This window comes from Carettochelys insculpta, chromosome 23 (assembly GCF_033958435.1).
Source record: "Carettochelys insculpta isolate YL-2023 chromosome 23, ASM3395843v1, whole genome shotgun sequence".
NCBI classification, from domain to species: Eukaryota; Metazoa; Chordata; order Testudines; family Carettochelyidae; genus Carettochelys; species Carettochelys insculpta.
Genome location: NC_134159.1, coordinates 6,609,312 through 6,626,253, shown reverse-complemented (window position 1 = coordinate 6,626,253; position 16,942 = coordinate 6,609,312). Strand labels below are relative to the sequence as shown.

General features: G+C 50.0%; 1 protein-coding gene across 2 annotated transcripts in view; it reads right to left on the bottom strand.

Annotated features, from left to right (window-relative positions):
* The window catches only part of LOC142025618 (protein-arginine deiminase type-2-like), a 71,205-nt gene that overhangs the window by 25,645 nt on the left and 28,618 nt on the right, over positions 1-16,942 (bottom strand). For both annotated transcript variants that reach the window (XM_075018148.1, XM_075018147.1), the window contains exons 4-7: positions 11,415-11,476; positions 7,485-7,602; positions 5,555-5,680; positions 942-1,120 (exon numbers count right to left, since the gene is read on the bottom strand). In XM_075018148.1, coding sequence (XP_074874249.1) covers positions 942-1,120; positions 5,555-5,680; positions 7,485-7,602; positions 11,415-11,476 — 485 coding nt within the window. The remainder of the gene's footprint in view (positions 1-941; positions 1,121-5,554; positions 5,681-7,484; positions 7,603-11,414; positions 11,477-16,942) is intronic.

Sequence of the window (16,942 nt, the reverse complement as noted above, 5' to 3'; positions counted from 1 at the left end):
CCACTCCTGCTGCAAACTCACAGAGCCACGAAACATTAAATCCCTTGCGATCCCTCTAAAATAGAAGCGCTTGGCGAGCAGAGCGCTAACAGCCAGTGCAGGCTGCACCGCCCACCGCAGACGCCGTTCGTTAGAGTTACACGCTTGCCCTTTGCTTTCCAGGGACGTTATTGGCTTTGCTCAGATGAGACTTTAGCACTACAGGCGCAGCAGGCTGGGCGATGGAAACCCTTTGCGGCGTCACTTACCTTTGCGCAAAGGGGCTGCAAAGCTTTGGAGGTGGTGCGAGGGGGCCGCGTGTTCTCAGGGCCTGTTCTGATCTCCAACCAGTTCTACACTGGCAAGTCTCCGGTGGGCGCTCTCATTTAAATGGGGGTTGTGGTCTGACTCAAACTTTAATTTCGTAGCGCTTTGTGTTGGCTTTATCTGGGGAATAAATGATAAATGCCACAGCCCGGGTAGCACACCGTCCAGCCAGCGTGCTTTAACGCGCAGTTGGGACGATCACTTCAAAGTGGGACAACAGCAGCTTAGAGTCTGTGGCCCCTTCATTCCTTGTTGTCTCTGGTGTGGCTGCACCATATGGAGTCTATACACCAAAAACTGAACGGAGAGACACCAAACTCACTTCATACTGTGGAAAGTCCACGTAACGCTGTTCAGGCCCTAGCAACGTGGTCTGGATTGGAATGGGCAACATCCCGTGACAGGTTCCTTGAGACAGCCAGTTGCCATGCAAGGACTGCTGTAAATCACACGGCACAAGCACCCTTTTGGAAGGAAATGCAATTCACAAGCATCTCTGGCTTTAACACATCTGAGCTGGTTTTGGGCTTCCAATAAATATATCACACTGATGTCAAGTGAGACACCTAAGCTCATGCACTTCAACATCCTGCTCCCCGGTGACATCGTGCCTCCCCTCCCGACCATGGCCAAACCTCAGTTAGTGACTCTAGAAGGCTGATGTTGATGGTGACCAGCCCGGAGAAGGTGTCATCAGGGAAGCGAAGACCCTCCACAAAGAATTCCAGCTCTGCTGATCCGCCTGTGTATTTCACCACATGATACAGCTTTGTCCTGCCCAGGACATGGATGTAACGCTGACCAAAGAAAGGATCTAGAAGAAAAAGGGCGGGAGGAAAGATGTTTAGAAAAATGGGACTTTCCTGTAGCACTTTCTTACCAGCTATGTAATTTGCTTTCCCCTCTCACCGTTAAGTGATCCACACTTGGTTCTCAAAATTTTTAGTTCTGTGGCCCCTCTGAAAACACTGGTAGTTAGAGACCCGTTGCTAGTCCTGGAGCAATTCTGTGCTGCTGCGCATGGGCGGAATTCATCTCTCCTGCAGATCTTTGTCTCTGACACATATAGATGCCACTGGAGAGGTGCAGCAGTTATATCTTTTGCTTGCCAGGGGCTGCCTGGTGCCAGATGAGAAGGCAGGCAGCTGGCAGAGAGAGGGCATTCCACAGCAGGGCCAGGTGACGTGGCACAGGACCAAGAGAGAAGAGCACACGGGGCAGCTGACGGGCCATCACAGATGGGATCTGAAGAGCTAATGGAGGGGATAGACTAGGTCATAGGCTCAGGGGAGCCAGCTGCTGAATGGGAGTGCGGCTGCAGAGCCACATGGCGTGGAGGGTCGGGTGGGTGCAGGGCCACATGGGGACAGGAAATGGGGAGCTGCAGGGCCACACGGGGATATAGGGAAGAGGGGCAGAGGAGTAGAGGGGTAAGGACACATAGGGGTGGGTAGATGTGTCAGATTGAATGGGACAGACTACGCGTCTGCCTGGGGGAGATTCCCCAACTCCCTGACAACCCCCCTCAAACAAACCAACCAACCAACCAACCATCTCCCACCCCCTAGAACAACCATGCAGGCTTAGTCCCAACTCCCTCCCCAAAAATACGTCCTGTTTCTGCAGCTCCTCCTTGCAGTTCCCAGGCCTTTGCACTGCTTCTCCAAGGGGTGGAAAATACCTATCTGTACTGTAGTTTAAATGCGGCACAGAATTCCCCCAGGGGTAAATCATTGTGCTCCACAGACACAACAGAGCCTGGTGCTAATATTTTAACTAGCCAGCTAATAAAGTAATTAAGTGGAGGGGTTAAGAGCCAAGGATCCAGCATTCCAGGCCAGTGTACTGTCATTTGAGCTGTGGGAATGGCTCCATGCGATCTTGCCAAGACAAGTGCTTAGATTTCAGCCACACAGTAGCAGGGATCTTTGCGCCTTGGAGAGCTGTCGTGTGATCCTGTGCTGACAAGCTGTGGTCTCAGAGGCGCTCATGAGCTTCAGAGAGACATTTTTGTTTAACTCCCCCCTGTCACCACAGAATCATAAAATCCAGGGCTGGAAGGGACCTCATGAGGTCATTGAGTCCAGCCCCCTGCTCCAAGTGGGATCAATCCCAACTAAGTCATCTGAGCCAGGACTGTGTCAAGCTGGGACTTAAAAACCTCTTGGGATGGAGATTCCACCATCTCTCTAGGCAACGCATTCCAATGCTTCACCACCCTCCTGGTGAAGTAGTTTTTCCTAATAGCCAACCTACACCTCCTTCTTCTGTAACTTCAGACCCTTGCTCCTTGTTCAGCTGTCTTTCACCACTGAGAACAGTTTCTCTCCATCCTTTTTAGAGCTCCCCTTCAGGAAGTTGAAGGCTGCTATCAAATTACCCCTCACTCTTCTGCAAACTAAATAAGCCCAAATCCCTCAGCCTCTCCTCATAGGTCTTGTGCTCCAGCCCCTTAATCATTTTCGTTGCCCTCCGCTGAGCCTGCTCCAGCACATCCACATCCTTTCTATACTGGTGGGGCCCAAAACTGGACACAACACTCCAGATGTGGCCTCACCAGTGCTGAATAGAAGGGAACGACAACCTCTCTAAGATCTGCTTGAAATGTTCCTCCTTTGCCATTGGCTACAAGGGCACAAGGGCACACCGTTAACTCAAATCCAGCCTTTCATCCACTATAATCCCTAGATACCTTTCTGCTTTACTGCTGCTTAGCCAGTCAGTCCCCAGCCTATAACAATGCTTGGGATTCTTCTGTCCCAAATCATGTCAACTGTTCTTCCAGCGTTGTGATTGCCAGGCTGCAGAGACACTGTACTCCAAGCTACTGACTGTCCTTTGCGACCTTTCCATTCATCTGCGTGATGTGGCTCTGGGTAGTTAAAGATCGGGATGATCAATCTCACTTTGGCTATTAATTGGAACCCAACCATTTGTGGACAATGATTTTGAAAAAAAAAACCAAACATCAGCTGAAATTCCAACTCAAATGTGCTCTGGCATCTGCAGGTGACATGGTACCAATAACTAACTCTGGGAGAACCACTGGGACCCAGGCCTTGCCAGAGATGCTAATGGCCCTGCTCTCTGTAGCACTGCAGTGGTCTATTAATGTCCAGAGAGAGAACACATGCAGCTCACCACCACGCATGCCAATGGGCACTGGCAGGGCAATCAGAGTGAATCTTGGCAAGGGAGTGGGAGCAAGTCCTCACTCATTCGTTCACTGCCTGGCAGCTCTCAGTGGTGGGCAAGTAGCTGGCCTGGTTCAGGCCGGCTATGCATTGCACTGAGCTGAGGCAGAATGCAACTCTGGGGGGCTGGGGATGGGGGCTCACTATTTTACAGCTCCAGGAAGAAGTGAAGGTCTCTGGAAGCTTTAATCATAGTGCAACGGCTGAGCATTGCCTTGTGTGTGACAACGCAAGATACATCCATGCCAACACGGGGTGCTCACGGAGGCTATATCTAGATTAAAGTGATTTGTTGACACAAATTTTTGTCGGAACTTATCTTCTGACAAAACTCCCATCGCCAGACTTAGGCCAGACTGCCAAGTGGATCGCAAGAGCGATGTGCTCGGTCGAGAGTGGCCAGACTGCCCAGCTGCTCTATTGGCAAAATGGCCAACCAGAGGCACAGCAGACAGGGCTGCCAGCTGTCCCTGAAGCCCAGTCTGTCAACAGAAGGTCCCCCAGAACGTCCAGACTGGCTCTTTGTTGACAGATCTCTGTTGATAGTGGTGTTCTTCCTTGTGACGAGCGGGGTACGGCTGTCAATGAAAGTGCTGCGTTCTGGCGACAGAACGCCATTGGGAATCTGGATACACCACAGGTTTTATTGCTCAGGTCTAGACATAGCCTGAGTGCGCAGCTCAGACCAGTGAGTGGAGTCTTATGCTAATGTATCATAAGACACACCTGGGTGGCTGGCACCAGGGATAGAACCTGCGAGCATAGGGTCTAAAGCCCTGCCCTCTACCACAGGAGCAAAAGGCCAGCTGGCTCTCGGCCAAGGCTGTAGAGCAGAGACTTCACTCACCCCAGATGCGGTCTCAGTATCTCTGGGTACTACACTACGATTCTCTCAATTCTCATGAATAGATGGGAGATCCGCTTTAGTCTGCTCCAATGTCCGTGTGTCTCCTTGCTAGGTAAGGTAACATGCACACACAGCACTCTCTGGACTAGTGAGAATTAGCAGTAGCCATAGTGTCTGCTACATCAGTCTGGCGTGGTGAGGATTCTGGCCCTCACGGGGACAACAGGGATACTATGGCTTGATATTACAGGCAGTGTTCCCTGTAAGCCGAGCACATGGGCAGCCACCCAGGAGAGGTTCAAATGTGGCCCAGCTGATTAGCAGAGCTCGCACAGCCAGCAGCATGCGTTTCCATTGGTGCTGCACATCCTCACAGTCCGTAGTGCACATAAAATTTATTCTGCCCATGGATGGAAAAGATAGGAGCAAACACTAATTTCAGGGTACAAGCAAAGCATTGTGGGGGACTCTTACACAGCCCTTCACCTTGTCAGTCTCTGAACAGTGCTGTCCCCAGGCCTGCACTCTAATTGAGAGCGAAATGCACCCTCCGGGAAAGCAGACATGAGAACCCTGGAAACAAAGCAGCTCGTGCTGTTCTTGCTCCAAACAGGGCAGATGGAGGCAGAGAAAGGAAAAGGCTGTTCCCAAACTCCATCCGCAAACCGAGAGAAGTCGGCTAGCATTGCTAAACTCACAAGCAATGAACCCTGTAACCGTCATTACACTTCAGAGCCAAAGTCCCCATTGGGAGGAATGAGGCAGTTTGCCCATCCCAGAGCTGTTGTTTCAGCCTCTCTGTCATTTTAATTCAGACAGGCACATCTCTAGCATCAGGCAAACAGTGCTGCTTCAGGGACCATTTGGGGAAAGCTATCTTCGCAAGTCTATAGCTAGAAGCCTAGGATCGTGGCCTGGTCAGGACTCCAGTGACTCCTGACCAATGTCAGCCTGAGCAAGATCAGCACCAGGCATTAAACCGTTGAATTCAGGAGAAAATGCTGAAGCCACTAGGAAAGTTCTAGAGCAACGACCAAGGGCCAGCTGGGTGAGTGATTCTGGAAGGGGCAATGGTTTTAGTGGTAGGGATGTGCATGGACAACCTAAATAAAGTGCATACAGGACACGAGGCAAAAGGGAAAGAACAGACAATAAACCATCATAAAACCAGGGGCCAGGGAAGAGAAAGGAAAGGGGGACCACTTACTCTCCACATAAAAGACTCCTACTTTGTCCGAGTCAGACACAGGAATGTAGAGAACCATTTCGTACCCAGCAGGAAGTCTCTGGGGGCCTTCGGTTCGCAAGACCATCCGAGACATGTCCTGCAAATCTGGGGTTAAAAAGAACATCTCAGGCAAATGAAGGCAGCACATCGGACACAGCATTGTCACTGGTGGCACTACCCTTTCTGAGGTGAGGAAAACTACTGACTGACCGCAGCAGGTGGCAGAGGAATGATCCAGAAACATGGAGCTGGGTGTGTGGGACAGACTGTGAAAACCAGAATGCCATTGTTCTTTTATGGACCAAAGGGCACCCAACGTTCCAGAGAGTTCACAGAACAGTTGCTTCTCCAGAGAGGACTCTGGAGAGGCAGCAGATCGCTACTGCAATGCGGCACTGTTATGGATTAGGAAGCACCACTATGCGCTTATGATCCCTGGTTTGGTCACAGACACAACCGTCCCACTGCCAGGCCCCAAAACAGAGGATAAGCTCCGCACCAGGGCAGGCCATTCTCTGTAGCTTGGGCAAGAACTCCATGGCCTGAGCATCATAATTCAGCATTTCTGATGCAAACTGTTCCCACTGGCCTGGTCACAGAGCAGCCTACAGTGGTACAGCCAGAAGGGCTCACTTGGGTGGGCGGGCAAGAATGAGGGAGGAGAGTAGCAGGACAAGAGGTTAAGCCCCAACCCCAAGACTCAGCTGGGGAACCGGAGCGGGATGGGTTAAGCACAGGTGTCCTGGCCCTGCTCCCCGGCTGGCTTGCTGGGTGGAGTGGGGGTAAGCTCCAGGGCGTGGGCCTACATGCAAAGTGGGTGGGCCACAGGCCACTCAGGCCCATCCGCAGCTATGCCTCTTCTGTACAGTGGACTAAAACCAGTAACGTCCATCCAGCGTAACTAGGCACAAGTGAGCGGTAGGTCAATGTGGGCCACAATGGGTCCCCCTTGATTACGCTACCCAGTTATCAGTGGAGTGAGTGGAACCAGTGAGTTGCATCTGCTCTTCACAAGTTCCCTGGTAGCTGTGCAGGAGAGACTCTGCCCTGGCGTTTCTGCCTTGTGAATCTGACAAACGTTGGGCAAACCACCTTGACTCTGGTACAGGGTTAGAATGGGGAAGTGAGTGATTTGTGGGCTGCCTCTGTTGGGCTCGGGAAGGCAAGCTAGGTTCTCCCCCTTTCCACATTGTCACTTGTCATAAACATGCTGCAGGCCAAATTCTGCCCACAGTGCATCCCCAGAACCTTCACTGCCATCAAGATCTGCCCTTTGGCACCTGTTCAACCCCACTGCAGCAATCGGGTCACATGGACGTAACAGACTGAGAAGAGAGCTGCCCATGAAACTTTCTTAAGGGTTCTGTTTCTGATGCAGGAGCCAGAAGAGAAGCCGGCTCACTCAGGGCTGCGTTGCTAAGCAAAGGAAAACTTAGTCCTCCCGAAACTAATCTGACCTGCCTCAAACACCAGGGACAGGATCTGCTCAATGGTTATATAATGGCTTTCCAAGATATAACCACACTTTAAAAGGACACTAAAAAGTCAAATTTGTACAGAAGCTTTTTTTTAAAAAAGGAAGTAATATCATGTCAGAAACACAGGTGGGTTTAATGACTAACACAATCCACCACAGATTTTTGCAGCTTACACACAGCAGTGGGGTGCCAGCTCACGAGACCCTTAACAGTGAGAGAGGCTAGAAAGTGAAATGGACTATTTTAATCATCCGTTCAAATGTGATAGCTCTGTGAAAAGTAAATTGGGTTTTCAAGCTTCTCCCTGCTTCACTAACCTGCACTATTATTAGCAATGTAGAAAAGTAAAATTTAAAAATAAACCAAAAACTCTTCTCCAAAAGTTTCAGCTCAACTGTGAGTTATAGGGACGAGAGTCTGTCTACTTATACCTTCTTTGCGGAATATTTTGTCATCATTGCAATCCAGCGCAGAGATCAAAGGATTGTCCTTGTCGCAGTTCACTAGGAGGACAGCTCCTTGCCCATCTGGTCCCCATGTCCAAGTTGCCTGAAAATATGACACCCGTGTTTCCCTCTAGAGGCCAAACCCAGTGACTATCAGCCTGTAACTCAAAGAAAAGAATAATTCCTTTACACCTCCAGGTCGGAGGCCTATTGTTCAGCGCTCCAGGTTGTGCATTCAAGCCCCACTGTTACGAATGGTATCGGCACACTTGTGTGCCCAGTTTGTCCCAAGCAAACTGAAGGCTACCGACAGTACAAGGAAGAAGGCGTTTATTTAACCCCAAAGTGAGTGGTTTGACAGCATCATGTAGAGGCCTTCTTGCAATGGCTCTGGTGAGATTGATAAGGATGTGCATGCAGCTTGCTGACTTGTTTGGTAATACTTGTTCTGTCACCACATATACCTTGGTGGCGTGTGTGAGCATAGCTTCATGTGAGCTGGCGGAGATAAAGAGACAGAGCAAGAGTTTGCACTATTCCTCTGCTCTAGCCTTTGTTTTAATACAAAGCTATGGAAACACTTCCTGGGGGCCGTGGTTTCCACTCCACTGTCTGCACCCCTTATGCAATGACTTCCAGACAGGCTGCGAACACTGCTGGGAAGGGATCGGTACTTAGGTACTATGGTGATGAATCATTAGAAATGAACAGGGACTATGCATTGTTTTTCCTGGTATGAACCATCCCTGCCCCCATCTCCCCGTCCCCTACTGCTTTGTTCTCAAAATACATTACTTTAGAGACCACTGCACAGCCTTCTGCAGGCCACAGATTTTTTTTTGAACAGCTTTAGTTATGCTTTTTAGAGTGCTGAATTTTGACAGAGGGTTGGGGGGAATCCTTCTCTCTGCCCCCTATCCTTGGTACAGACTGTATGCTGCACCCCAAACTTGTACCCAGCGCAGAGACCACATCCTGCACCCCCGCCCAGAGCCTGCACCCCACGACATTCCTGCACCTCATCTCTCTGCCTCAGCCCAGAGGCTGAACCCAGCACCTCCTCCCAGAACCTGCACCCAGCACCCAAACTCCCTCTCACAGCCTTAGACAGGTTTGGGGGAAGGCAGGACTTGGACCTATTCTGGGCATCACCAAAAATTATACAAACCTGCCACCCCTGGTCACCTCCTCTCTACCTGATGCAGGGGGTGAGGGGGGACTGAAACCTGGCTTTGCCACATGGCTGGTGGGAGCACTAACCACTAGGCTAATGGGCATTTTCATGTGGGGAGGGGGGTTCCTCAGTTTCTCCAGCACGAGCTGTTGCACGACAGATAAGTAATTTAAAACCACTGGAGCAGAGGGACAGGATCCTGGGTCTCCCACATCCCTGCTGGGGCTACCTCTCTCTTACGATCCAAACCATGGAGTCATTCCCAGGCACGGTCACGCACCGTCTCCCTGGACCTACTGGCTCTTTAAGAGACAGAACAACAGAGCGGCCTGTCGCTTGGCAGTGAGAGCACTCTGCTTAGAAACAGTTGATCCCTGCTCAAAACCATTGACATGGCATCCACAGCCAGGCCCATGTGTTTCTACTGGTGGTGCACATTCACGCATGCCCAGGGCATGTAACAAAATTTATTCTGCACACGGATGGCAAAAATTCAAGGAACCTTCAACCAGACCTCAGACCGCACCCCTCTTCTCTCAGTCCGTTCCTTTGGTAGGGACCTAGCGCTGCATCAGCTGGTCAAAGCTGGAAAGCTGTGCAACCAACAAGCAGGGTTCACAGGGAAAATGTCATATGCAGATCACATCTTTACCATCAGACCACTAAGTGAGAAAGGGCCTGCCTGGCAGACAGGACTTAGTTTTGAATGTAACAGATTTCACCCAACAGTGCCAAGGCACTGGCCAAAACGCTGCATCAAGGTTCAAAATGGAGAGCAATGGTGAGACCTATTGCTTTAGTATTGTCACTGCAGCACAGCGGGGCTGATCCCTGCCAGCCCCTCCTCTCAGCACTTCAATAGATTCCCCAGCAAGAAATGCCACCTCAAAGGAAGATACAGCAGTCACACTGAGCACAAGAAAACATCAAGTTCTTGACTCTGGGGCAACATTGTTCTAGGGGACACAGATGATACTAGGGAGGAGATCCTGTCAATCGCAGGCAGGAGGCTGTCAAAACAGGATTAATGATCAGCCAAAAGAAAAATGAAAGCCAGGCTCTTTGAAAGAGGAATCAGCAATGATGGCACATCTGGGACTGACAGGGTAGAACCTGGCAGAGTATCTTGGAATCGCAATCCGCACTGATGGCCAATCTCTAAAGAGATGGCAGCCAGAATTACGAGGGCAAATGGTGCTCTTCTGAGACTGGCAAATAGCTGAAAAAACAAGGCACTTCACACAAAAAGCCAGAGGAAGTCATCCAGTGTCACAGCGATACCCACACTGCAACCAGCATCTCAAGTTGGCATGTGCTGGATGCCCACAACAGGAAACTTAACACATTCCATCAGAGCTATTTGCGGAGAATACGAGTGGAGAAGAAGTAATTAACGCGGATGGATTACAAAGGACCGGCCAATAGACTGTTGAGACAGTGATTTAAGAAAGAAGTTGGAAGTGGTCAGGGTATGTTGGACTGACGTCCAAATGCCAGATTCCTAGACAAGTCCCTGACTGGATGTCATTGAGGGGAAGATGGAAAGGCAGAGAACAATAGATGACATAAAAGAAAAAAAAAAATTATGGGCAAACGTATCGCTGCCAAGGAAACATAACAGAAACAGCAACGAGAAGTCCTGTGGCACCTTATAGACTAACAGATATTTTGGAGCATAAGCTTTCGTGGGCAAAGACCCGTTTCGTCAGATGCAAGGGGGTCTTTGCCCACTTAAGTTTATGCTCCAAAAGTCTGTTAGTCCATAAGGTGCCACAGGACTTGTTGTTTCTGCGGATGCAGACTAACACGGCTACCCCTCTGATACATATAACAACAGAACAAGGAATGGGCCCTCAGACAGAGAGAGGTGGAAATATGGGGTTGCCTCATATGTCATAATGCGAGAGTCTCTAATCTGCCCTGATCTAGCCTTGCAGAGGCTTCCAAGCCTATTACCACACAGGATGCGTCTCCCCCTCAGCCACATAGCTTGCAGCTCTTGGAAGCCAGACCTGCACAGAGGGTACTGCTACTAGTGGCTCTGTCAGAGGCGTGGTGTTCTGTGTCAGATGCCATTACTCTTTGGAAAGCAACACAGCTTCCCTCTGAGTCCACCACCCCCAGCTTCCTGTGCAGAACAGTCAGCATAATCTGCACTTGACACCCTGTGCCCAATGGCTGTGACTGACTAAGGCTGGGGCTCTAGGTGGGCGTCATTGGCCAAACATAGATTCAAAAGGAAGCCAAGTCCCAAGTTGTTTCAACAGTGATTTCATTCATGGCGAGAGGTCACATTTCACATAGGCTACGTCTACACTAGCCCAAACCTTTGAAATGGCCATGCTAATGGCCATTTCGAAGATTACCAATGAGGCACTGAAATGCATTTTCAGTGCCTCATTAGCATGCCGCCAGCCGCGGCTCATCAAAATTGCTGCGTTTCGCTGCTGCGTGGCTCGCCTAAACAGGGGTCCTTTTTGACAGCAGATAGAAATAAGGGGATTTGGAAGTTGGTGAGGTCCTTTCGAAAAGGACCCCCACCTGGACGAGCCACACAGCAGCGAAAAGCGGCAATTTCGAAGAGCTGCGGCCAGTGGCGTGCTAATGAGGTGCTGAATATGCATTTCAGCGCCTCATTAGTAATCTTTGAAATGGCCATTTGCTCGGCGATTTCGAAGATTTGAGCTTGTGTAGACACAGCCAAAGCGTCTGAGCACAATGGAACCAAAGGCAAAAGTTACCTTCCTTGGGTTGTTCTTTTCGACCACTCCGTCACGATCTGCATCAACGTCCAGAGAGATCCCTACAAACACAACACACCGGGTCAGATCACTGCTCACCTCGGCGCAAGCCCCGAGACATGCATTGCAAATAAGAATTGAGGGCTGGTGCAGAGGGCAAAGGAGGTATGAAAAATAATCTGCAAGGAACTTAACATCCAGTGACTGTCACAAACCTATTTGACCTAGATTGGCCAGGTCAGATGGGACCACTGTGTTCTTCTAGGCCAGCCTCCTACCTAACTTACCCTGATCTGATTCCAGTTTGGAGCAGAGTAGATCTCTTAGTTAAAAAAAAAAGTCATCTTGATTTTAAGACTGTAGTGATGGAGAACTCAGTACAACCCATCCACAGCAAGTTGTTCCAATGGCTATTGGCCCTGACTGTTTAAAAACCCCACACCTTATTTCTAGTCTGAATTGATCTACTTTCAATTTCCAGTCCTTGCATTATGCTGGACCTCTCTCAGAGACTGATGAGCCCATTATCATGTTTTTGGTCAGCGCTTGGAGGCTGCATCTCCACTAGCAAGTTCTTTTGGAAAATCTGGCCCTTTTCCAAAAGAACACACGGAGCGTCTACACACAAAACGCACTCTTCTGAGCCAAACATCGAAAGAATGCAGCTCTTTTTCCAGAAGCCCTCTTCCGCTCCCGGATCAGGAAGAACACACCTTCTTTGGAAAGCTTCTTTCGAAAAAAAGCATGTGTAGATGCTCCGCTGGCTCTTTTTTCAGCAGAACAGTCCTCATAGTGTCAGATTTTTCAATCCCTGGCCCGTTCTTTCAGAGGAGCGGGGGCTGTGTGGATGCTCTCTATCAAAAGAGTGGATTGATTTTTTTGATCCGCTTTTTTGTATGTGGATGCGCTCTTTCAAAAGAAGGTTTTTTTGGACAAGAGCTTCCGGAAGAACTTCTTGCAGAAGATCGCTGTAGTGTAAATGTCGCCAGACTGTGATCAAGTTGCCCAGTAACCATCTCCTTGCTACAATAATTAGAGGCATAGATTCCAATGAAGTGAGATTAAAGAGACTAGGATGTTTCAGTTTAGAAAAGAGGACACTAAGGGGGAATATGATAGAGGTAGGTAGGTGTGGACAAGGAAAAATTATTTACTTGATCCCATAATATCAGAACTAGGGGACACCAAATGAAATTAATGGGCTGCAGGTTTAAAACAAATAAAAGGAAGTTCTTCTTCACACAGCGCACAATCAACCTGTGGAACTCCTTGCTGGAGGCAGCTGTGAAGGCTGGGACCATAACAGGGTTTAAAAAAACCACTGCATAAATTCATGGAGGTCAGGTCCATGACTGGCTATTAGTCAGGATGTGTAAGGAGTGGTGTCCCTAGCTGCTGTTTGTCAGAAGGATGGCAGGAGAGAGTTCAGTCCCTTTGGGGCAACTGGCATTGGCCACTGTCAGAAGACAGGACACTGGGCTAGATGGACCTTTGGTATGAGCCAGCATGGCCATCCTTATGTTCAAAGCCAGACAGGACCGCTGTGATCCTCTAGTTCAACCTCCTGTATAGCACAGGCCAGAGAAAGTCCCTAAAATAATTCCCAGAGCAGATCTTTTCAAAAACAACCCCTGCTTGATGGAAGAAAGGTCAGTGATGGAGAAATCACCCTGATCCTGGGTGCAGCGTTCAGCGGAGCTCCTGGAGGTTGCTGGAAAACATGCCTTTTAATCCTTCGTCTGTTCTCAGGGCTTTCCTTTTAACCTGCCCCATTTTTTCCACAGCCTTTGTGAAAGGTGGATAGCTCGTCTGACTCGCCTGGGATGCAAGTAAGTTAAGACCTGCGACTTGGAAAGGTACAACACTCTGCTCACCCAGGCGAAGGGAGACCAAGCTTGCATGAGCAGCAGGCAGGGAGATGCAGGTGAATGATCACACCTGGGCTCTGGAGAACTCCAGGCCTGGGTGCTGGAGCCTGTTCATCAAGCACAGCCCCAATAGGCTGCTGCTGGGCCCATTATTGGCATCACATCAGCAGGCAGGAGCCAGTGGAAAATTCCCTTGCTGGTCCTAGCACAGTGGGAGTGGGAGAAACTGTGGCGGTGGTGCTCAAAGCTGATGTATCTTCTCCTCTTGCTGGGACAGTTTGCAGAGCCCTGTGCAAAGTGATGCAGCCGGGCTCCATGCAGGCCTCTCCTAGAGTGTGGCCAGGTCTCCCCATCTCCACCCCCATTGTCACCTGTTTGAGACTCCCCAGTGACAGCTGCATTAGGTGAGTGGGGAAGCCTGAGAGGGAGCTGCTGTGCACTTGTCTGAGAAGGGCAAGGGCAGGATGGCAATTCAGGGGCTGTTGTGCTGGAAGCCTTTACACCTGTGCACATGGGGCCTGTGCTGCACCAATACAAGAGGCACCTGGACTGGGCAGGGCAAAGGAGGATCAGAATGTCAGTGCCAGGAGCAACACCAGTGTGGCAGGCAGAACAGTGATTTGCTAGGAGGAAATGGGTTGCGGGGGGTAGACGTGTGTGCATGATGCATTACACAGCTATTGACACTGCTCCAGCTCTATCCATCTAAGGGTCACAAAGCGAAATTAGCCTCCCAGCCCCTTGTGAGATGGGCATTACTCCACTGATAGACCAAAGGGGGAAGTGAGGCACAAGGTGGTAAAGTGATTTGTCCAAGGTCACCCCAGAATACCACCCTGGTTCCTGACTACCATGCTCCTGCCTTAGGAACAAGTCCAGCTGTCTTCTACTAAGAATAGCAACTAGCTCTTACCTAGCACTTCCTGGCTGTAGATCCCAAAGCACTTGAGAAAGTAAGTTATAATTGGAAATGTGCATCTGCTAGAACTGGAAGGGACCTCAGGAGGTCATCTAGTCCAGACCCCTGCCCTCTTGGCAGGACCAATCAGCACCCCTGACATCTATTTGCCCCCATCCCTAAATGGCCTCCTCAAGGATTGAGCTCACAACCCTGGGTTTAGCAGGCCAATGCTCAAACCGTTGAGCTATCCCTCCCCACCTACCATCACCATCCCCATCCCCATTTTACAGCTGGGAAAGATTAGGCTTAGACCTGGGAAGTGACTTGCTCAAGGTCACCCACCAGGCCAAGGGCAGACCTGGGAATCAGAGATTCATAGAAGATTAAGGTTGGAAGAGACCTCAGGAGTTCATGAAGTCCAGCCCACTGCTCAATGCTGGATTAACCCCAACTAAATCGTCCCAGCCAGGGCTTTGCCAAGCCTCGCCTTAAAAACCTCTAAGGAAGGAGATTCCACCATCTTCCCAGGCAACTCATTCCAGTGCTTCACTTTCCTCCTAATGAAACAGTTTTTCCTAAAATACTTCGGAATTCTGTTACCTGGCACCACAGAGTAGACTGGCTCCGTCTTCTTCGGAACCCCCCTTCAAATACTCGAAGGCTGGTATCAAATCCCCTCTAACTCTTTCTTCTGCAGACTAAATACCCCAGTTCCCTCTGCCTCTGCTCAGAAGTCATGTGTCTCAGCCCCCAATCATTTTTACTACGCTCTGCTGGACTCTCTCCAATTTGTTCACATTCTTTCTGTAGCGGGCAGGGGGCCCAAAACCAAACTCAGTGGCCCAGATATGACCTCATCAGAGCTGGCAATAAAACTGGACTCCGGTGGCCCAGGACAGCACTCTGCCCACTGGAGTGCACTGCCTCTACAAACTCCACCTTGGCACCGTCCCTCACGGGTGCCTAGTGCAGGCATCTGCCTTTGTGGCTGCCCTGCTGACGTGCACGTTTTCAAAAGGAGCCGCTTCACAGCTCAGTGCACAAAAACAACAAGTGCTGTCATGTGTCCTGCTAGGCTCTTAGGCAGCTGAATAGGGAATGTCACAACGATTGTGTTCACCAAGCAGAGAGAACTTCAGAGAAGCAGAAAAGACTAAGCAGCAGTTGGGTCTTTTCTTCCCCTTGTCTCTTTTCAGTACTAGATCTCCCAGAGCTCCCCCTCTGGTGTTGCCCAGTACCTCGATTCTGTCTAGGCGTAACCCTTTCAGGCAGGCCCAGTCCGATGGCAAGAGCACGGGCAAAGCAGCCAAGACTCCTGGGTTCTACTCTGAGATGTTAGTGTGCAGGAGTCAGGACGCCAGCCCCGTGCTGCGGGACCTGGGGTTAGACACGTCTCCCTCTGTGCCTCCGTCTCCCCAGCTACAAAATGAGACTGACTGTCACTTTTGTAAAGCACCCTGCCCTTGCACACGACCCCTATATGGCAGAACACGCTGAGGAGGAAAGGCTTCAGGTATCACATTAGAAAGGTCTAATTTCCTCCTTTCATCTCTCCTCAGCCCCTGCTCCCCAGCTAGGATTTCACTCCCCCCTGCTGCACATATGCCTGGGCTTACTGGAACACTCCTCCGCCTTGAGCCAGCCTGCAGGCGGTCCAGCTACAGCTGGGCCAATAATTGGATTTCTCAGTTTGGTGGCCAAACTGGAGGAGCTGGGGGTGGGGAGAAACAGGGGGAAAAAACCCATTCATTTTAAGTTTGAAACAGGGTGATTTTTAACTTGTTCACCAAAGTGGAAAACTGACCATTTTTGTCCTTGTTGAAACAAAAACATTTCCAAGGTCCCAATGAATGGCTGTGCTAAGCAAAACAGCCAGGCCGTTCATTTAGAAAAAACGTCAAAATGAAACATTGAGTGCAGTGCTGTTGTAGCTGGGCCAGGCCCAGGGTATTAGAAAGCCATGATAGCAGGAGGACATATCTTTTATTGAACCAGCTTCTTTTGGGGAGCAAAAGCAGCTGTCCTGCCTTCCGCTGAGCTCTGGGAAACATTGGTAAGTCTTAGAAGAAACTCAAGGGATTTTTGGACAAAAAGTATTCGTCAAAGTTGTTCTGAATTCATGCATAGTGCTGGTAACTGGGAATATGAATCTCTTTCCCAATCTGGTATTTGCCAAAAAAGACAGAACAAAGATGAAATTCTGCCCCCGGAATATGGCGTCCTGCATCCATAGTGCTGCCCTGCCCACACTGTCAGTGTGCTGGAGAAGACACATCTCTTAGTTTACTGAACAGTGTTGGCCCTAAACCAGACGAGCTGGGACAGGAAGGTGGCTTTGCTCCTCCAACGCGTCACCGACACTGAAGCCAGGAGAAATGTTTAAAGACACGTTCTGTTCCCCCCATCAGAGAAGGGAAACTTCTCAAGATTCATGCTGAGTGCTTTGCCGTCTCAGACACACGGTCAGTTCAGTCCAGCACCTTGTCTCATGGCCAGTGAGCTCCCTGCTGGAGAGTTCCGTTTTCAGACATGGACGGGCGTGTACACAGCTGTGTGCATGTTTCCAAATCTGTATAAGCTCCTCAGTGAAAAAATGTAGGAAGGCCAAATCTGGCTTGTGCTCAAAGGCTTCATGGAGCTGCTGGGATTTAAAATCAGAGCAACACACATGCAGATGGCACGTTACCGCCACAGCAGCACAGTAGGAAGCGCTACAGAAAGTCAGTGTCAATCACACACGTGTCTGTGTCCTGGTGATG